The following is a 21,060-nucleotide window of genomic DNA, read 5'->3' on the forward strand; positions in this document are numbered from 1 at the left end:
TTACGATATGAAATCTGAAAACTTATTTTTTTAAAAATCACTTGAACTCCTGTATTTATTTCATCAAGTGTATGTATCTACAATGCAAAGCAATGCCTATTAAATTCTACTTCCTGCCTATATCCTGCATTTTTTCAAATGATCTCAAGGTAGTGGAGATACTATTTCTGTTCCACATGCTCCTCCCATTATAGCGTCACAATGCCATTAAGTAGCACAGGCTGAAAGGATCTGAGACCATTTCATCCAGCTAAATAAGAGGGTTTTTTTTCAAGGCCAGTGTCTATTTTACTTATCTCTGTTGATTGCAATCCTGTGTGAAGCGATCTGACAATCTCCTAAACTCAGTTGAGTTTATTTCTGAGCAGGCATAAATGAGATACATTTAGGTAAAATTCTGGAATTCATGCTTCTATTAAATTCTGGGATACCAGTCCAAGAAAATATTTGACTTCATGAGCAAAAAAACATCCCCAAAACATTGAGATATTTCCATAGGGGCAAGCAAAACATATTTAAATAGCATTAAAAATAAACAGAATTTTGAAACTGATCCAACAATTCATCCTTTGAACAGCATTAACAAACTAGTCGGAATAGTTCTTAACGTTAGCAGATTAATCTTCCCAGTAATTCCACAACTTCATTGCTATTGTAGAAGAAGCCTTTGTGAAGCCCAGTTGAAAGTAAATTGAAACTACATATTGTGTAAGGCAGGGTGTCAGCCCTTCGAGGTGGGATTCCACAAGCAGGGGAGCTAGAGATGAAAACTGTAGAACTCCCCTGCCCCCAAGACTTACAATTTTCTTGTGCCTCACCTCTTCAAAATGACCATCTATTAACACCTAATGTTGGGACAGCTCTTCCAGTTTTTTTGGTGTGCCTTGTTTCACCAATTCATCTCAGATCATCAGCAAGTCCTTCTCAAAACTGATTGAGAGCGAAAACATTCCATCCAATATCTCTGGTAAATAATTGAAAATTTGATGTGGATACAAAAATATGTGGATCTGTTTTTATCTTTAAACTTTCTTGATTACCTGTTGCTTTCTTAGCAGAATCATCAAAAGAAGCTCTCAATCTTCGTGTGAAATTCTGGTAATTGTCCAATACTGGACTATTGCTTTCAATAATGGACATACTCCATTTGGCTGTCTCTTTCAGCACTCAGAACAAAAGTCATCTTGATGAGATCTGTAGGATGTTCTGTCATCCAACTCATAAATCACCTCAATGTGAAACTAAAAGTTAGAATTGACCCTGAGCGTTTCCAAAACATTTCTGGCAAGCTCCCAAGTCACTGCTGGTTGAGGTCCAGCCACTGCCATTGGTTAAGGCAAGCTTTGTTGCAAATGCTGTGCTAGATGCATCATGGAATTTTGCTTTGTAAGTCCACTTGGTGTTAGAATAATGCTGCAGCAAAATGCTTAGATGATGGTTGGATGAAGACATCTCTTTGATCAAAGACAAGAGTCTGCTGCTCTTAACAGAAGGTATCAGTTCTTCAATATAGGCCAGGGCAGGAAGCAGATTCCACAAGATATACAGTACTGGATTTGTAATTTACATTATAGTAGTAGAATTTTGGAAACCTAACAGCGTTTTCCCTTCCTCATACCGAAGTGAGCCTGTTTAATGTCTTTCTAGAGTTGTCTATTTTCCGGTACTTTAAATTTGTATTTGGCTAACTGCTACATTTCTTCTCCAAGATCATATATATGCTCTGGTATGCTGGACTTGTATAATTACTGCACCACAAATTTGGAATCCGGTTTAGAACATTGTGAATGTATGTATGGTTAGATATATTGTACAAATGTAACCTAAATAATCCTCTTTCTGAATCTTAAGTGTAGGTAACATTAAATGTAGACAGCTTGCCCTTGACGACAATCTTCTCCAAACTAATGTGTTGGAAGTACTGCTGAAAGAATTCCCATTATGATGTCACAATGCTTACTGTTGGTATCATCAGGACTCTGCATCATGTCCATTCCTGCCATTTGAAATGGTGGTCAGTACATGGAGAGTAGGCATATATGAGCATCAGGAAATAAAATGTCAAGCAGAGGAAGTGCAAGTTCTGGCTCTCTGCCATCAAAGAAAGGACCAGCAGTCAAGCCCAATACCAAATTTAGAGAAGAGGGAGAGACGACTCCAAGGAGGATAGTAAAAGAGACAAGGGCTGTTGTCATAGACATTGGTACTGGCTCCTGCAAATGTGGTTTTGCTGGAGAACAAAAGCCAAGCCATGTGATTTCATCTACTGTAGGCAAGCATATCCAGGAGACAGCAAAAACTGGCGATAACAGGAAGGAAACTTTCGTTGGAAGAGAACTTCAGGAAGCTACAGTACCCTTAAAGCTTGTCAATCCTTTAAGACATGGAATAATAGTGGACTGGGATTCTGTTCAAGATATGTGGGAATATCTTTTCCTTAGGGAGATGAGGATTCGGCCTGAAGAGCATGCTGTCCTAGTATCGGATCCTCCTCTAAGCCCTACTACCAACAGAGAAAAATATGCAGAAATGCTCTTTGAAACGTTTTGCACTCCTGCAATGCACATTGCTTACCAGTCAAGATTGTCAATGTATTCCTACGGAAAGACCTCAGGTCTGGTTGTGGAGAGTGGTCATGGTGTCTCCTATGCAGTTCCCATTTACGAAGGATACACCATGCCAAGCATTACCGAAAGAGTAGACTATGCTGGATATGATGTCACTCAGTACCTAATGAAGTTAATAAATGAGAATATAAAATTGTTCACAGAGAAAGACTGGAATATCTTAGAGGATATCAAAGAGAACCATTGTTTCACTTCACTAGATTATCAACATGATGCAGCCACAGCTCCCAGGAAACATGAGATTGAATATCAGCTCCCTGATGGGCAAGTTATCATGATTGGTAAAGAGAGATTCTTATGTGCTGAAATGCTCTTTAAGCCATCCTTGATCAACTCGCAGCAATTGGGACTTCCTCTCTTGACAATGACTTCCCTCAACAAGTGTGATGTCACCCTCAAAAAGAACCTGATGGGCAACATCTTGTTATGTGGGGGTTGCACCACACTAAAGGGCTTTGCTGAGCGCTTTCAGAGAGAGCTGATTAGAATGTGCCCAAATGATAATCCCATTTCATCAGCTTCTCCGGAAAGGAAAACATCTGTCTGGACCGGAGGCTCCATTCTTGCATCTCTCAAGGCTTTCCAGCAGCTTTGGGTTCATAGAAGAGAATATGAAGAAAAGGGTCCTTTTTACATTTACCGGAAATGTTTCTAAATCCCAAACGTGAATCCCTTTGCCTAGGAGAACGGGATGAAGTTTGGTCGACGAAAAGGACACACTTTCCCTGCTACCCCTGTAATACCAATCTGAATGTTATATGATCTGGATGACATTCTGTTCTCTGTGTATTAAAAGCTCCCTGTTCTAACAGCAAAATATAGTGTTCCTTTTTTTTTGTGGGAGTAATGACAAAAATTGGAGAAGATGAGTGCATCAAGGAAAATCTTCCAATTAGATGATCTATGCTTGACAGCCAGCAACTGCACTCATTCATTCATTCATTCATTCATTCATTCATCCCAGAGTAAGCTTTGTTCAACTGAATGGAGCTGTCTTTTGAATAAATTAGGTAGGATTGTACACTTACTGTATTCCTGAAAATCAGAGTGTATCTTAAAGAAAAACAAAAAGAAGAGTAGAACACCTTAAAATATTAAAATATCGCATGAACTCCAGTTGTGTTTTTGCAGAATTCTTAAACCTTACCTGTTACGTAGCCAGTGCTAACCTTGCACCAACCACATGCTTTCAACTATATCCAAGCAACTTTAGCAGCTCTTGAGATTTCTTTAATAAAAAAAGAAGTCAGCTTTTCATTGGCAAACTTACACAGGTTGACCATGCGTTAATCTTCTTTAGAGGTTGCACACCCTTATGAAATTGCAATCCACAATTGTTTGTAATATGCACCCTTTATTAAAAATCTAAACAGGCATTGGTCAACATTCACACACAAACATATCTGTTGATGTATCTGATTCAGTCCCTGGAAACTTTCACACTCGGTGTTTCATCATGTAGAAAATCAAAGGTGAGAGATTCAAAGAAAAAAGTTACAATAAAACTGTATTAATCCCTCCTCTCTTCTTTCTCCTTTGTTGTCAGAAAAAGAATGTTCCATCAATATTCAATTTGTCAAAACAGGGCTTAATATATTAATAAAGATCTTGCTCAGTGTTACTGAGTGGTGTATCTTAAAAAAAAAATCCCTAAAAAATTAAAGTGCTACTGGTAGCCCTGCTTTAAAATTTCCAAGAACATTTCAGATATCAAACTGCAATAAAAAGAGTTTGAAGAGTTCAAAGCAACATATTAAAAACAATTTACAATAGTAGAAGCTGACGAGTTGCTATCTGGCAATTAAAGGCAATGTTGGGAGAAAAAAGTGGAAGGAAGCCCATGATCAGACATTACTGGGACAAGGTGAAATTACATTGTTTTGTGAGCCAATTCATCCTTCATTTAAGGATACATGATGAGAAACAGTACTTCAGTGCAGGTAGCCTTCACTCACTAACCACTTGTTCAGCGGTGCTGAACAAGGACTTATGATTGGTCCTCATGGTTATGGCCATCACAGCATCCTTGTGATTACAATTTGGAGGTTTAGCAACCAACTTGCAGTTAAGACACTGAAGGATGATCACCATTTGCAACATTTGCCACCAGCTTCTGATAGGCAAAGTCAATGAGGAAACAGTTGTTATAAACGGCGATCACATGACCATGGGCTGCTGTGACTGCAGGATTTGTCTAATGATGGTGACCGGGAGTACTAGAACTGCTGTCGCTAAGTTGGCATGATTCCATGACATCATGCCCTGTGACCGCATTGCTTAGTGATGGAGTTCCTAGTCCCAATTGTTGGCAAGCGAGGACTACCCGTACAGAGATCTTCATCCTGACAATAGTTGTGGAACTGAGTTTATTGGAGCAGAGCAAGCTTCCATTGAGTGTTTTTGTTGAGTTTGGGGGCAATAAAGATCTCTGGATCTGAGAGAAAGAAAAAGCAAGAGATAATCTTACAAACAAGATAAGCAAGTAAGTAAGCAAAACAGATATTACACTACACTTTATATAAACCAGTGATCCCCAACCTTTTTTTGGCCATGCCTTACCTAAGCATCTCTAAAATCCTGATGCTCCCCCTGTGACATATAATTCTTACTTTATTCAAAAAGTGAACTCTTCACGCAGAGAAAATCTAAAAGACCATTAATTTGGTTTAAACAAAGTTCAAATTGCCCCCATTAAAAATCAACCCCCCCCCCCCATGAGGCATGGGCTCCAGGCTGGGAACCATTGATAAAAAAGTGACAAAAATTAATAAAACCTCACAAATGAGATAAAAAGAACTACCATGGTGACAATAATCCTATGCTTTGTCTCCTTGAAATCAATGAAGAATAAACTAAAAATTTATTTCTTTGCTACCTAAAACAGCAAGCTCAATGCTGAGCTTTCCTAAATGGCATGCTTCAGAGTAACTACATCTAGGGAGTGGGTTCAAAACTCAAATGCTAGGCCCTGGGCAAAGAGCATAAGTAAGCAAGGAAGGGGATTGCTCAATTTCTAAAGTTCACATTCTCCTTCCATGCTGCATAAAGTAACCTTTGCTGCAAATGGGAGCCGAGTTTTATTTTTTTGATCAGTTTTTGGCAGCTGAGAATTACAAAAGGCCAGAATTATCAGCTCACAGGTGAGCAGTATTTGAAGAGGTGGTGATGATAATACATTTGTACGCTGTTCAGAGTCACTGTTGTAAGATAGAAAGCTCAATAAATCATTTAAATAAATACAGTACATACATACGCACGCACATTCAAATTGTAATTAACTTGTACACTACACGATCTGTCTTACCTTGTATTATAGGAGCCATCACTTTCTGTTGAGTATAGGCAGCACTTATGCTATTAGCAGTTGAATTGGGACCCAGGATCTAAAATTGCAAGGGATTAGTAAAAGATGTTGATTTATTTAGAATAACAGTACCAGAAAACCATTATTTTCCCTATGGAATGAACAAGAAAATTATAACTTTATTTTGTTTTCCAACCCTCTCTTGCACCTGCTTTGAATTTACAAGTAGTCCTTGATTCATGACAGCAATTAGGACCATGCTTAGGTGATAATCATATAGTGTGACTGCATTGTTAGTAACAAAAATCCCTGCATCACAATTGCTGTCATTAATTAAATCCCATTGTTGTTAGATGAGGCAACGTCCTGCTGACTTTTCACAACCAGTCGGTGGGGAAGGAAGTGAGGAGGTGTAGGGGAGGATCAGGGAGGGTGCACAAAGGTTCAAGGGAAGCGCAAGAGGGATGAGGGGATGTGCAAGGCATAGCTCAGTGAGAAAGGACCAGGGAAGGTGCAAGGGGTTGTGCAAGAGCATAAATCACGGTGGGTGAGTGAGAAGTGCAGTGCAGGTGGATGAGAGTGTACGAAGGAGGGTTGGGAGTATGAAGATACATGGGTAAGGGAGAATGCGTGGGGTAGAAGGGAGGGTCAGGCTGTAGTAGGGTTGAGGAGGCACAGGAGGGCAGAAGAGTGTGAGGAAGGCTTGGGGAGGGTGTGTGAGTGGCCGGCAGGGTGTGAACAAAGAGGGGCTAGGGGAGGATGCAGAGCTGGGAGAAGACTTAACTTAGTGACTGGGGTGACTTTCCCTGTCAGCTTCCCCATTGACTTTCTGGTCATGAACGTGAAATGTTTGCCAAGTGCCCAAATTGCATTTGTATGACACAGGTGCTGGGACAGGCAGAATTCCAAGCATCATTTGTTCAGCACCATCATAATTTTGAACGGTTGTTAAACAAATGGTCATAGATCAAGGACTACCTACATTCATATATACATCATCTTCCTGGCAGCAGATTTCTTGACACAAACCAGTAAAGTGGCATTCTCTTAAAAGAAATTAGGTAAATAAAATTGCTATACATTGAGCTGTGCAGCACAGTATTTAAACCCCACAGCAACCCATTGTCGGATACAGCTATGATTTTTTTAAAAAAAATAAAATGCAATGAGAGTAAGAACCTAAACTACTACCATATCTAGCTTCTTCCCAAGGCCAAAGAAGTGGCATGCAATTGTACCGTAAGCTTTCCCCATTTTGAACATGCATGCAATATCACAGTGTATATCAAGAGTAAAACAGGCAACTTGATGCTGCTTTTGTCATTTGCTTCCTCTTGATTCCCCCTCCCCCCCATGCATACACCTCTTGTGAATATCTCTGTCGCAACGGATTTTTCTTCAAATAAAGTGACCTCCTTAAGAACCCCTTTTCAAAAGGAAGCAGTGTATCACAGTGTGCCAGTGAGAGTGCCAAGGGGGCACAGGCTGGAATCAATGTCTTACTGAGTTGGCTGGGGTATGCTGCAAGTCTGGGCTCCAGATTTCAAGCAGGGAGCTCTCCACCAAGTGAAGGGTATCCTCAAAGGCCTGTTGCAATTCCTGGGCTTGTTCATCATAGCTATACAGGACTAGGTGCCTTAAAAGGCTGTGTATCTCACCTTGAGGGGGAGGAAAAAGATCCCATTCTAGTGAAACGCATTTTTTTTAAAAAAAAGGGGTACACAGAGAAGATAAACCTCTTCTTTGCATGCCCTCTGATCCTAAGTTGAAAATAATGAAATCCCCCTCCCCCTTTTTCAGTAATATAGTCATAAACTGTATCTATCAGCTCAAACTCCCTGATTTCAAAACAACAGCCCTGGAGGTTGCTGAAGGGCTTGGTTTCTCCAGGGACATTCTGGAAAGGTATTTAGAAGCGCCCTACATTCTAAAAATAACAATATTGGCTGACAGTGCTAATAAATTAGAAAGTTTCAGCATTCTATGCTCTCTCTCTCTCTCTCTCTCTCCCTCTCCCCCCCTCTTGTGTAAAAGTTACTTACAATCAGTTACTTACTTATAATCAGTTCAGAGGTGGTATTCAGCAGGTTCTGACCAGTTCTGGAGAACCGATAGCAGAAATTTTGAGTAGTTCTGAGAACCGGTAAATACCACCTCTGACTGGCCTCGGCCCCATTTATTCTCTGCCTCCTGAGTCCCAGCTGATCGGGAGGGAATGGGGATTTTGTAATAACCTTCCTCTGCCATGCCCACCAAGCCAAGCCCACAGAACCGGTAGTAAAAATTTTTGAATCCCACCACTGAATCAGTTGTCATTCTTTTACAATATAACTTCCAAAATCTTGCCAAGAAAGCTGCAAGGACTTATTCAGGCAGTTGCCAGTCAGTACTGAATTGAAGGTGCATACAGATGCACACAATTTAAAGATAAAAGTTTTCCTGTCCAGTTGTGTGACTCTAGAGCACAGTGCTCATCTCCAGTATTGTCCAGACATTTTCCATGACCAGCATGCCAAATACCAAAAGCATTCAGAATGCTGTTGCCCTCCTTCTGAAATGGTACCTATTTATCTACTTGCATTTGCACGCTTTGAAACTGCTAGCTGGACAGAATCTGGGGCAAGGAACGGGAGCTCACCCTGTTGCATGGTGCTTGGGTCTCAAACCCAGGCTGTCAAGCTTTCCAGCTGACAAGTTCAGTGTCTTTAACCTCTGAACCAATCGCGTCCTTGCGCACTGTTACTCTTATACTATTCTGCCATCAAAATAGCGACTACAGCTTGATTGTATTTAGGAATGAGCGCAAGTAAGAAAACGAAAGGGGAATAAAAAGACATGAGAGTGAGAATTATCATGTTTCATCTCCTGAGTAATGTTTTTAATAGCTCATTTACAGCCAGTTTTATAAAATTAATCTGATTCCTTAAGATTACTATCATATCAAAATACTCTAAAAGGGAGAAGAAAATGAGAGCCAGAGTAATTTACATCTCCTGTAAATTCTAGCCCCAGCTTAAGCATGAAAGTCATCTGGGGTCTTTTGGCCACTCACACTCTCTCAGCTCAACCCACATCAAAGGGTTGCTGTTGTGGGAAAAATGGGAGGAGAAAGGAATAGGAGGAATGTCCACTGGCCTTGAGTTGCTTATGAAGTAATAAAGGTGGGATAAAGGTCTAATAAACAAATAAGTACATAAATTAGCACCAATAGTTAAATATTCACCAATTGTTATCAAATCTACAAACTTGGTTTTAGATATGTGGATTTGGTAATTAGGCTCATCTAGTAAGGAAGCAGCCTTTTGTGCAACTCCGTTACCCCAAGATTACTGAAGATCAACATCTGGAATCTCTATAGACACGGTCATTAGGCCCGGCTTTTCCATCAGATCTTTTGCTGATCTCCTTTAGGGCTATACTTCTGTGCCACATACAAAATTTGGAAAAGCAACTCTTGCAACTAACCTTTCAAGTTGTCAATACTTCGAACTATTTCCCCTAAAACCTCCAGAAGTGCAACGTCTTCTAAGGGACTTCCTTCCTTCAGGCTGTGTTTCTTGCGTTCTGCCTTGCGACGGTTCTTTGAGGAACGTCTACAACAGATCAAAGAGCATCTGCAAAATGAGCTGGCTGACCAGGGGGTAGTGGAGAAGTGAAAAGAGAGACTAAAGGGATGGGAGAGGACAGCTTATAAAATTTCATCTGATAAGTATTTTTGCACTTGCACGTGGCTTGAATTGGATGATGGAAGCCTCGTCCTGTGAGAGTAAGCCTGATATAGACTGCACTATTTCAAGACTGCAGATGAAATTTATAGGACAAGATGGCCACCTTAGATTAGCTCTGCTTCCCGCAACCCCTTTCTGTTCTTGAAAATGGAAAAGGTGCACCTCAGAAAAAGGCTATTTTCTCCTATTATGCTTGTTTTCTATGTGCAGCAAGTTTTGATTCTGGATTTTTACAGAGGGGCAATAAAGGAGATTCAAATGGAATACCTCTGCCGTCACACAGAAACAGATTTACAGTGTGCAGATAAGCAGAATATCATTTGAAGTGGGTGTGTTCACATTCAAAGGAATAGTTGTTTTAATGAACTGAAGAAATGCCTGTTCACATTCTCATATATATGAACCACCTCATTCAAAGAGCCTTGGTTACCATGTCAAGGACAATGATAGTAAAGTGTAAAGTTTGGAGGGCAATTTATCCATTTTCCATCTTGTTTCACTATTAACTGTGATTATTGCCAAAGACTGAAACTTTTTATGTCCTTCTCTTTTTTGAGAAATGTAACCTCTAGTTCCAATGAATAGCAACAGAATCAGCAAAAGAATTACTTTATAGCTATCTCTTTGTTATCTCTCTGTACACCCATGATCTGGGAACTGGAAGCATATCATTAGCCATACATTCCCACCCATCTTCATATACAGTCAGGCTTCATAATAGTTTCAGCAACAAGGTTTCATGGTTATAGATGGCATATTCTTTTAAGACATTACACTGAATTCCTAAAGGAGATTATTTTTAAAATGTGAAATTTTCTCTCTCTAACTCGTACAAACATAAAATTCTAAAATTATTTTTCTTAGAGGTGAAAATGGGAAAACATTTTAATTAATCTTTAATAATTAATGATGAATGACTAATGTTGCAGGCCTCTAAGGAGCCAAGAGAAGCTGCTTTGTAGTCTGTTTGATGATCGAGCTCCCAGTGGAGTTCAGGGAGATCTAAGAAAAGCATTCTTAATCTGGAGACTAAAATTTTCCACTTGGGACATGAACAGCAGTCAAACTATTGTACACCAAAGCTATGATAAGGCAAAGTAACATACGCAGATATTCTTGAATTACTGTGAGTATATTTGGAACTTGTGTCACTGGCTGTCACCAAACTGCTGGTATCAGAAAAGAGATCCGATTCAGGACAATTCGATGCTTCATGATCTGCAAAAATTAGTTACTTTTATCAATAAAAGGGGAAACATTCACATCTTATCTGTTAAATAAATTCCTCTCTTGTCACTTCGTTTCAATAGCACTTTTTGGACTGTTTAGAATCATTCTACAATAGGTGTATCCAGTGAAGGTGAAACCAAGGAAAAAGGTAGGAGCAGACCAATGAGTCATCATGTGAAATGTTCAGAATTGCAATCTAAACTTTGATCTCTTAGTTAATAGGTTGACTGAATGAATGCATCAGCTCTATCTAGTCCAGCATCTTATCCTCTGGAGGTCTGGCAGATATAGTTGGAAACTTTGGTTCAAATACTTTGTTTTCAGCATCTGGCAGACAGAAAAGCACTCCCTTTGAATACGAAGGTAGCATGATTTCAAACAAGGTGAAGAAAGTAAGAACTATACATATTGCAATAATGTACCTTTAATGCTAATCTGGTATAAATACAGAATCTTGGAAAGTGTACAAGGAATGTCCTACCCTCATTTACAATGAATTAATTAAAGACTCTTTTGAGGGATTCAAAATGCTTTTCCTTGATTTGTTTCCATCTAGGCTAAACTGCCATTTATGAGATCAGTTGCCAATTGATTTACTGTGAACTCCTGATTGTTTAAATCAGTGATCTTACCATTGTTTTCCCCACTTCCCACAATCTCACTTGTGTAGCACGTCATAACTAGTAGAAACCAAAAATGTAAAGTTCTATTACTTTGTTGAAGTAGTAACTGAAATTCCTGCTCTTATCTTAAGGCACTAATAAGCAGCTTTCTCTGAATTAGTGTCACAAAACATAATTCTATTGAAGTACATTACCTAGTAGTTCATTTTGGGCTTGCTGCTTAAGCTCTCGAATTATAGATAGGCGCTTACGATGGTGAGAAAATTCTGCTTTCTGTGTTTCCAAGAACACCAAATGATTTTTTTGAGCTAGAAAGGTGATCATAGTAAAAGGAAAATTATACACATGTAACTGAAACAGACATATTGAAAATGAACAAGGTTAGATGTTCTTTGTGCCCAGAGACAAAATTTTGCAATATCGCGTTATATGTCCTTATCTCAAACCAAAACTCTTTTCCCCTTCACCTAATTTGAATCTCATTAAGCTCACACCTCCAAGCACATATCAGCTCTCAGGAAGCCTTACCTTCCAACAGAGATGGCCTGAAGTTGGTCTCTAGAATATCGGTCCTATTATATTTGTAAATCTAAAATGGGGAAAAAAATAAACCCATTTGACAAAACAAAACAAAAAACACTTTCTCACAGATAATGGAAAAAATTCAGGGGTTTCAAGACTTACTATTCTCAATGCTTCATCCCAGGCAGTTCCTTCTAAAAGAAGCAGGATGGCTTCTTCATAGTCCTAGAAAAGGGTAAATTAAACATTTACTATCATTTTTTAACTAATCAAATATTTCCCTCTCCTGAAGCCCTTTAGCAGAAAAGAAATATTTGGGATGAATTTTGCCACAATTGTTCTATTTCTATTTGTGGTTCTTCATATTTTGTGATTTTCTCCTCTAGCCTTATCACTTACATTGCAGGTAATGTTCTGCTTCAATGAACAATTAGAACTGATATAACCTCATGTTCCAAAGGCTTCTATCTTATCATGTCACTTCAGCTGCAATGCTGTTCAAGAGCATCAGATGATGTATGCCTCGAATTAAAAGCTATTTCTAGCCGTGCATGCCTGATCCAGGTCTTGTTTTTTCCTTATCGGGCATCCTTCTCAGGACTTTGAGATATCAAGCTAATTTTATTAGGTAGGTTAAATTTTTAGGATAGCAACTAGCAATACTTTAGCAATACTTATATTGTCAGTCATTCTACCTGCAGGGAATTGATGAAAGACAGATAGCTTTGCCACGTAGACAGATGTGGTATGGACGAAGAGGTTTTCATAATATATTTGGTGCCCTTAAACAACAGGGTTCAACACTCTGAAGTGTATAAATTTGGCTATAGCTAGAACACAGCATACAAAATCCAATTGAAGCTATGTAACCACGGGGAGTTACAGATGAACTGCTCTCAAATATATCATCAAAAATAGTTTATACTACCTTTCCTCTCTTAACAAATATCCTTTGATATGAAAGATGAAGTAACAACATGGAAAAAACTGGAGGCTTATGAGGACATGAGTGTCCTACACAAAAAGAAACTTGTCCAGAAACATGGTCCCCCAACAATTTGGATTCTCATTTTATCCATCTCGGAAGGATGGAAGGCTGAGTCAACCTTGAGCCTGGTGAGTTTCGATCTGCCAAACTGCAGCTAGCAGTCAGCTGAAGTAGCCTGCAATACTGCACTCTAACTACTGCGCCACCTCAGCTCTTATGCTACATGATTTATGTACAGCTATGTCAGATGTATAGAATGATAGCACTTGGGTAGTGATGTCATCATTCTGGCATCATCGTGGTTTGCTATATAGATGGTGTTGTGAAGAGAGACAGATGGATAGAAAACTGCAGATGAAAAAGTGGATCAGAAACGGGCCAAATGGAAAGGAGTAAAATAGGAACTCTACCTTGGCATATTGTTCCAGAAGAACTGCTGCATCGACATATTTTCTTTTTTCAGAAAGTCTTCCTGAAAGAAAGAAAGTGTTCAGGAGAGAAAATTCAAGATTTTAAAAGGCTATTTTCCCACTCCGAAAATCAAAGCAGAGATGTGGTGCTTGTATAGTATTTCAAGTCTGTAAAAGTTTCAAAAGCCTCCGAATCAAAGGTACCTCCTCAATCACTTATCCCTATTCTTAAACTTTGGCAACAGGTACATGAAAGGGTACCATTCCATCCCATCCCAGCTATGCAGTTCCAGGGAGAGTTCTAGTCCAAAGAGTTGCTAAGGCTTAGTAGTGATGGCTTACATCAGCTGAAGAGAGTGTGCATATTCTTTCCCAACACCTGAGCCCCATATCATACTTGGCTGGTGCTAAAAAACATCTTCAGAAGTCTGGCAAGGTTGATGTTTGAAAAGGACCCAACAAAAGTAGCTTTCAATGATAGGTGAACATTAGTGGACCCCCTTGGGTCCACTGGGAGACGCTACTCAGGGTCACTCATATTCTAGTGATCTCTAGATTGGACTGCTGCCACAAACTCTACACAGGGCTGCCACTGAAATACATTGAAAAACCTCAGCAGGTGTAGAATATTGACACAGGCAGTTAGTGTTTTTCAGCATGTGACACCATTGTTAGGTTGTTTGCATGGCTACTGGTATGATTCTGGGTGCAATTCAAGGTCCTGGTAGTCATCTTTAAAGCCCTTCATGGCTTGAGACCAGGTTATTTAAGGGGCTATCTCTTTCTGGCTGCTTCTACATGCGCTATCTGGTAAGGCAGCAGAGGACAAAGAATGTCATTCCCCAGGAAGAGATATTTTTCGGTCATGGCATCCACTCGGCTGCTATGTGTTTTATATTTTTGTTTTTGCATATGCTTTTATCATTTGAAACACTGTTAGTTAGCACTGAGTCATATATTTGTGATGAGGAGTCATGTAAACCTATGGGCAGCCATATAAATCTATGACTAAATAAAATAAGGCATAACTGTTAAGATGCCTTTGGCCATGTCACAATTTGAATGAATTTCTTTTTTTGTATGTTTTATTTATACATTTTTCTTTAACATACATAAGTGCTTAGTAAACAGTGGGTCAGTTTACATAATAATAGTAATAAAAATATTATCCACTTATACCTAGTAATAATCTTCCAATGTCTAATTTCTACCTCTATTGTCTAATTCTAAGCATTGATAAAACAAATCCTATGTTTAAAAATATTGTGTCTTCTTTCTCCTTTATCTTTAATGTTAACCTATCCATTTCTGCAGTCTAATATTTTTCTAATTATATTTTCATCTGTAGGAGTTCCTTATTCTTCAAGTGCTAGGTTGAATGAATTTCTGTAAGTTGATCAACATACAAGCAAAATTAATTTCATGAATTAATTGCAAGCTTAACGATGGGGTTAATCTACTTGCAGGTCCATGCCTCTCTCTTAGTCTACCTCTCAGCTGAAATTTAGGCTGCATTCAGAGTACATGCCTGTCTTGTTTCCTGCTCTGGTTCTTAAATGATTCTGACAAGAGCCATGGATGTCAGTTGTACTATCTAATAAGAATGAACAGTCTTTTTAACCACCACGTTTATGTTTTTGGAAGGGAAAAGAAATTGTAAGAAGATAATACAATTAAAAACATTGGGATGGCTAAATTTGGAATGCAGAGACAGATTTAGGCTCACCTGCCATGCTCCTTGCCAGGCTGGCCAACTTCTCTTCAGTGTAACAAAGCTCAGCAGCTGCGCAGAGAGCCTGCTGCCAGTTGCCACTAATCAGAAAAGCATCCAGAGCTTTCTCAAAGGCACCACATCGGAAGAAGATCAGCCCAGCTTGTCCAGCAAGATGCTTCTGGATTAAATATTCTCCGTAGGCATAACTGATAGTCTGCAAAAGACAGTTATGAGGAAATGGACCTGGGCCTTCTCACAGATCAAAGAGCTGATTGTTCTTGACTTTTTGTAGATGACTGGCAGAGGTCTAAATGAAATTGTAAAGTGCCCATTCTGTTACTCATCTGCCAAAGGAGCACAGGCTATCTACCCTCTCTGTGTAGGTGAGGTTGAGAAGCATTTGAAGGCAGTGGTGGGATTCAAAACTTTTTAATACCAGTTCTGTGGGCGTGGCTTGGTGGGTATGGCATGGCTTGGTGGGCGGACTTGGTGAGTGTGGCAGGGGAAGGATACTGAGAAATCCCCATTCCTTCCCGATCAGCTGGGACTCGGGAGGCAGAGAATAGATGGGGGCAGGGCCAGCCAGAGGTGGTATTTGCTGGTTCTCCGAACTACTCAAAATTTCCGCTATTGGTTCTCCAGAACTGGTCAGAACCTACTGAATACCACCTCTGATCTGAAGATGTGCTATAATTTTGTCTTTTACTACAGGCAGTCTTCAACTTACAACAGTTCATTTAGTGACGGTTCAAAGTTACAACGGCACTGACAAAAGTGACTTATGACATTTTTCATACTTATGATCTTTGCAGCATCCCCAGGGTCACATGATTTACATTTGGATGCTTGAGAACTGGTTCATATTTATGACAGTTGTGGTGTCCAGAGGTCATGCAATCATGTTTTGCGACCTTCTGGCAAGCAAAGTCCATGGGGAAGCCAGATTCAATTAACAACCGTGTAACTACCAGTAATTTAATGCCTGGAATTCATTTATTAAATGTGGCAAGAAAAGTTGTAAAATGGGACAAAACTCGCTTACCAAATTTCTCCCTTAGCAACATAAATTCTGGGTTAAATTGTGGTCACAAGTTGAGGATTACTTGTAGTTGCTCTTTCCAATGCACATTTGGGGGAAGACTGAATAGTATGCATGGAAAAATTATCAGAGAATTCACTTTGCTTTACGAAACCTTCCAAGAAGGAATCCCTGGCAGATTTCTAAGGGAATCAGATTCTACACAACCTTTAAGGCAGACAATTACAGATCAGATTACTTTTCTAATTCTAAAGACAACAGATCACATTTAAAAGCTTACATGAACCAGAAGTCACAAACCACAAATTTTATGCAAGAGGAGCTTCTAGCTAAAGTACTCTGGATTTGATAAAGAAAGGAAATGTTCAGAGAAAGATATCTGCCACTATGTAGCACATATTTTAGGACTTGGGTACAGCTGTCTGCTCTCACCAGTAAAGGACAGCAAATAAAGATGGATGGAAAACTATTTGTGTACCTTATATTCTTGTGTGCCTGGCAAACAGAGCTTGAGGGCTTCATTATACAAATTCTGATCAACCACCAAATTTAGGAACTCTGGAAAATGTTCTGAGCCTGAGAAAAACAATAGATATTTTCTTCTGACACTCAAAAGACAAAGCTTTGCACAGGTCTGTTGGAACTAGTTTGACAGGACAACATTTTATTTTAAACTGCAACATGTAAGATGACCAAATCCAAGAAACAGTTTCTACAGCTTGCAGTCCAAATCATTCATACTTCAAATCCTTTATTTTTATTTTTCAAATCTGGATGACTGCATAGTACAAATATATCAGACCTGGGTTTTTGGAGGCACAATATACTGCATCTCCCTTGGTGGCCACTTACCCATTAAAAAAAAAAAACCAACAGATTTTTTTAAACAAAGAAGAAGATAGAAGCAACTGGGGAGGAGCCTCATATGTTTATCTTCTAATTCATCAGATTTTATGTTCTACATCACCATTTTTTAATGCATAATTCCCCCCACAGGGATCCATCCTCAACATTCCATTGGCCTGAAAAGATCTCCTCCCTCTTTACTATTTCTATCCTCACAGTCTCCACTGAGTTGATTCAAAACCTTTCCTAAAGCATGATGGGCTGAATACATGCTCTTCCATGGGTTCAGAAACTCAATGGCTTCCTTATCAGGTTTACAAAAAAGGATGGCCATCAGCAATTTTAGTCATTTTAAGGCAGTATAATGATGCTAAAACAAAAGGTATTGTTTATTCATATTTCCAATGTACATACCACATTTACTAAGGTGGTAGAGAGCCTTTGGAAATCTCTTCAAATATTTGTCTATTGAATATCGCTGATAATTGATTTCCATTTTCTTAAGTTTGTTTAAAAATGGAAGATATTCCTTAGGATCCTGCAAATAAAAAAAAAGTAACATTAGGACTGAATTGCCACAGTAATTAAAAAACACTGCAATAGCATGCTTTTCTTTACATGAAGAGGGGCCACCAAACTAATTTCTGATACTTGTTACAAACATATTTGTACCTTTTGGTATTGTTTTCTGTACCAATTCTTTTGTTTATCATTTTGCTCATGGGTAATTTATTCTATTCACTATGAAATCATACATGGCTTTGTTGATGACCCCACACTGTTACTTCTGATGTTATGGAAACCATAAATGTACGCTCTCGCTCTTTCTCTCTCTCTCTCCCCCTCCCCATTCTCTCTCTCTCTCTCTCTCATACACACAAAAGAATGAGTCGTTGTTGACAGTCTAATTAAATATCCAAATGGCTAATGAAATGTAATAATGTGGCTGAGCAACAGAAAAAGCAATACTGAAAAACAAGTAAGACTTGCACAATGTATAATTTATTGTATTTTATAAATGCTAAAGAGTTTGAGTGGTGATGGTGGCAATGTTTGAATGCATTTTATAATTTTTCTCATAATATAGCTAGACCAAGATTTATGGAATCAGAACAAGATCCAATCCTACCTTCTGAGACTTCTCGGCAACCATGATGACTAAATCAAAGTCATATGTCCCCAATGAATAATCATACAATTCGCTGACATCCACCAGATACAGGAGGTATTTCAATGCTTCTTCCACTCTGACAGATCCAACTGTTTCTGAAGTTTGTCCTGTTAAGATTAATTTTATTTAAAAGCCAGACATTGTTTCCATGTATAATATGGATTCAGTCTTTATGAATTCAATACTGACAAAGCAAAACTTCATCCAGAAAAAAAGGCAATAATGTAATGAGTAAACCCTAGCTTTGGACAAAAGACTATTTTTGCTAATAGGCAATACGGAGGTACTTTTCTGATAAATATACTGAAATACTTTCTCCTTTTGTTGTGATTACATCCTTGAATCAGAATTGCCAGCTACCAATTCCTGCTATTTTCTCCTATCCTCTTCCATAAAAGATTTGTAAGGAATGTCTTTCTTCTGACAGATATCTTGTGGGGAAGGAAGTGAAAATCACGTTTCAATTTCTATTCTATAGTAAAACAGTATCCTAAGAGATACTTTGGAACTCATTGTTACCTTGCTTTGAGTGAGTGGATATTGAATGAACCAAAGAACAATAAAGTCATTTCCATTTTAGCATCTTCCAGAATTACTGAATACTTTTTGTGCAAAAGACATAGCAAGATATTGCATCATTTCAATGATGGCTTGGGAATGCTATGAAGAGATTCTAACTCAGTAGTGGGAAACTGGTCTAAGCTCTGTTGCTTTATCCTGATTATGTTGCCTTGTGTCAAAAATCTGAATGGCTGCACTGGCCTTTGAAATGATGCTCACCTTTTCAGTGAGGAGATCCTCAACAGCAATCTGTGTAAGAAGGTGTATAGAGGGCAATTTGCTCTCAACTTGACTGACAGGCAATTTTACCTCTTGATCAGAGTTATGAATAGTCAATATCATTACTTAGAGAACCCCAGCCCCTTGTCATTGGAGCCCTGAAGAAAGCTTCTCCCTCTCTACTCTATTCCCACTCCACCATATCTCTCTCTTGCCATTCAATATGGAGTACTGACTTTTGGCAACACTTTAGATTTACAGTAAATATGAAGATGTGTGTTATCTGTCCATCCATTTACTTTTTAGCATAGATAGATATAGATATATAGATATATTGTATATGTACACACACACACACACACACACACACACACAGACATCTTTATTCTCTATGCAATATGGATTCATGCCACTCAGTAATTTAACGCTTGTAAATTGCATTTCAAAGAGAAAAACAAAAGCCATTGTCATGCAACATTTGTGTGTTTGTGTGTGTCTGTGTGTGTCTGTGTGTGTCTGTGTATTAATCTGTTTTGCTTGAGTAAAATAAATCACAATATTAATTTGGCTGCCATTTGAAACTCTACCATTCCTGATGTTTACTTACTCACACACAATAAAGGAGAAATTGGTAGGAAGTGTGCTCTACATACTGGTTACTTGAATTATGATTTGGATAGCCATAGGACTATGGAACAATCTAATGCAATACTGCACCTTGAAGCTGACGAATTCTCTGCAGGGCCGTTTCCAGTTCTGGAGGACTCTTTTTGACATGAGAAGTCAGTATGGCTAAGTAGTACCTAAAGAGTCCAGGGGGAAAAAAAGGAAGAGTTAAAATTGGGAACTTTAAAGCTTTTTTTTTTTTAAAAAATTCTCTCGTGACAATTCGGATTGATGTAGGACTGCTACTGAATTCTACTACTAGTACACCCAGAAATTTTTAAAATGAGCTATTTGATTAGAGCCCAATAAAACAAACAGAATTTTGCAGGAACATCACTGAAGTATTATTAACCTGGAAGAAAGGGTTAGTTTTCTTTTTCCAAATCTATTCTTCATTCTAAACAGGCATTGGCTTGTATCAATGTGTGTGACCCTAGACAGCCAGTAACAAGGCCCCACAAGATTGCAAACTTTTAAAGGAAGTTTGTTGTTTGTATTCATGATCTGTATCATATATATTGTATGCAGTCCCAATTTCCCAGTTGAAAATGGGGTTGAATGATCTATGTCAGGGGTGTCAAACTGGCAGCCCATGGGCTGGATATATCATGCACAGGCTACATACACCCCAGCTCTGTGAAAGGGAAAAATATTGTGAAACGTCACATAATGGCAACGTAGCAAGTTTAACACCTGTGATCTATGTGTTGAAAGATTGGGAAACTTTTTAAAAAGTCTGGCACTATAGCATGTATGAATGCAGCATGTCTTGATAGACAGAAAAGAGACATGATATGCTTTCTACTCCTTAAATCAGAAGTACCATTCCCTCTTTTTTCAATTGGTGAAGGTCCATCAACCTGTAAAAAGTGAGGAGAGATAGATATGTCTTTCCTTTTCATAACTCTTGCACTTGAGCTGCTTTCTGAAGATGGACTATCATTAAGACTAAGTATGGGACTGCATCTGGGGCTTCGTTACCACTTGTTAAAAGTCTGATAGTGTACTGAAACTGCCTTTGTATATGTAGATGTTTTGTAATTTTATGTCCCATACTTAGTAGCACTGATGTTCTCCATTGCTTGTCTCATGGCATCACAGATGATATTAATCTTTTTATTATTGGAAGAGTGCAATTCATTGACACTGGTGAGATCCAGAGGGGGGTACATTGTTTTTGTGAAATCTTCTTCTCTAGGAAAGGAAAAAAATGACCTTACTACATTTACAAAGCAAATGTACATGTACACAGTGTAATAGTGTCAAGCAATAATATTTACCAAAAATATTTGATAGAGTCAAACTATATGCCTCAAAAGTTTCCTCAAAAATAAGAAACAAAGTGTTTGGGGACAAAACTGAGCTTTTATTAATACAATTCCTATCCCTTAGAACATCCATAGTATTCTTGA

At 38.7% G+C, this 21,060-nt stretch overlaps 2 protein-coding genes across 2 annotated transcripts in view; one reads left to right on the top strand and one right to left on the bottom strand.

Moving 5' to 3' along the window:
* Positions 1 to 215: 215 nt before the first annotated feature.
* On the top strand, positions 216 to 3,486 carry ACTL7A (actin like 7A). Its single transcript, XM_032212860.1, has one exon. The coding sequence runs from the start codon at positions 2,059 to 2,061 to the stop codon at positions 3,280 to 3,282; it is 1,224 nt and encodes a 407-aa protein (XP_032068751.1). The 5' UTR covers positions 216 to 2,058; the 3' UTR covers positions 3,283 to 3,486.
* A 475-nt stretch (positions 3,487 to 3,961) lies between these two features.
* The window catches only part of ELP1 (elongator complex protein 1), a 42,268-nt gene continuing 25,169 nt past the window's right edge, over positions 3,962 to 21,060 (bottom strand). The window contains exons 23-37 of the mRNA XM_032214420.1: positions 20,705 to 20,842; positions 19,700 to 19,785; positions 18,161 to 18,309; positions 17,446 to 17,569; positions 16,664 to 16,761; positions 15,159 to 15,360; positions 13,433 to 13,494; positions 12,197 to 12,259; positions 12,041 to 12,101; positions 11,707 to 11,820; positions 10,766 to 10,877; positions 9,397 to 9,524; positions 7,435 to 7,589; positions 5,932 to 6,010; positions 3,962 to 5,061 (exon numbers count right to left, since the gene is read on the bottom strand). Of these exons, the coding sequence (XP_032070311.1) occupies positions 4,994 to 5,061; positions 5,932 to 6,010; positions 7,435 to 7,589; positions 9,397 to 9,524; positions 10,766 to 10,877; positions 11,707 to 11,820; positions 12,041 to 12,101; positions 12,197 to 12,259; positions 13,433 to 13,494; positions 15,159 to 15,360; positions 16,664 to 16,761; positions 17,446 to 17,569; positions 18,161 to 18,309; positions 19,700 to 19,785; positions 20,705 to 20,842 (1,639 nt within the window). The 3' untranslated portion in view covers positions 3,962 to 4,993. The remainder of the gene's footprint in view (positions 5,062 to 5,931; positions 6,011 to 7,434; positions 7,590 to 9,396; positions 9,525 to 10,765; positions 10,878 to 11,706; positions 11,821 to 12,040; positions 12,102 to 12,196; positions 12,260 to 13,432; positions 13,495 to 15,158; positions 15,361 to 16,663; positions 16,762 to 17,445; positions 17,570 to 18,160; positions 18,310 to 19,699; positions 19,786 to 20,704; positions 20,843 to 21,060) is intronic.

Source organism: Thamnophis elegans, chromosome 3, assembly GCF_009769535.1.
Source record: "Thamnophis elegans isolate rThaEle1 chromosome 3, rThaEle1.pri, whole genome shotgun sequence".
In the NCBI taxonomy this organism is placed as follows: domain Eukaryota; kingdom Metazoa; phylum Chordata; class Lepidosauria; order Squamata; family Colubridae; genus Thamnophis; species Thamnophis elegans.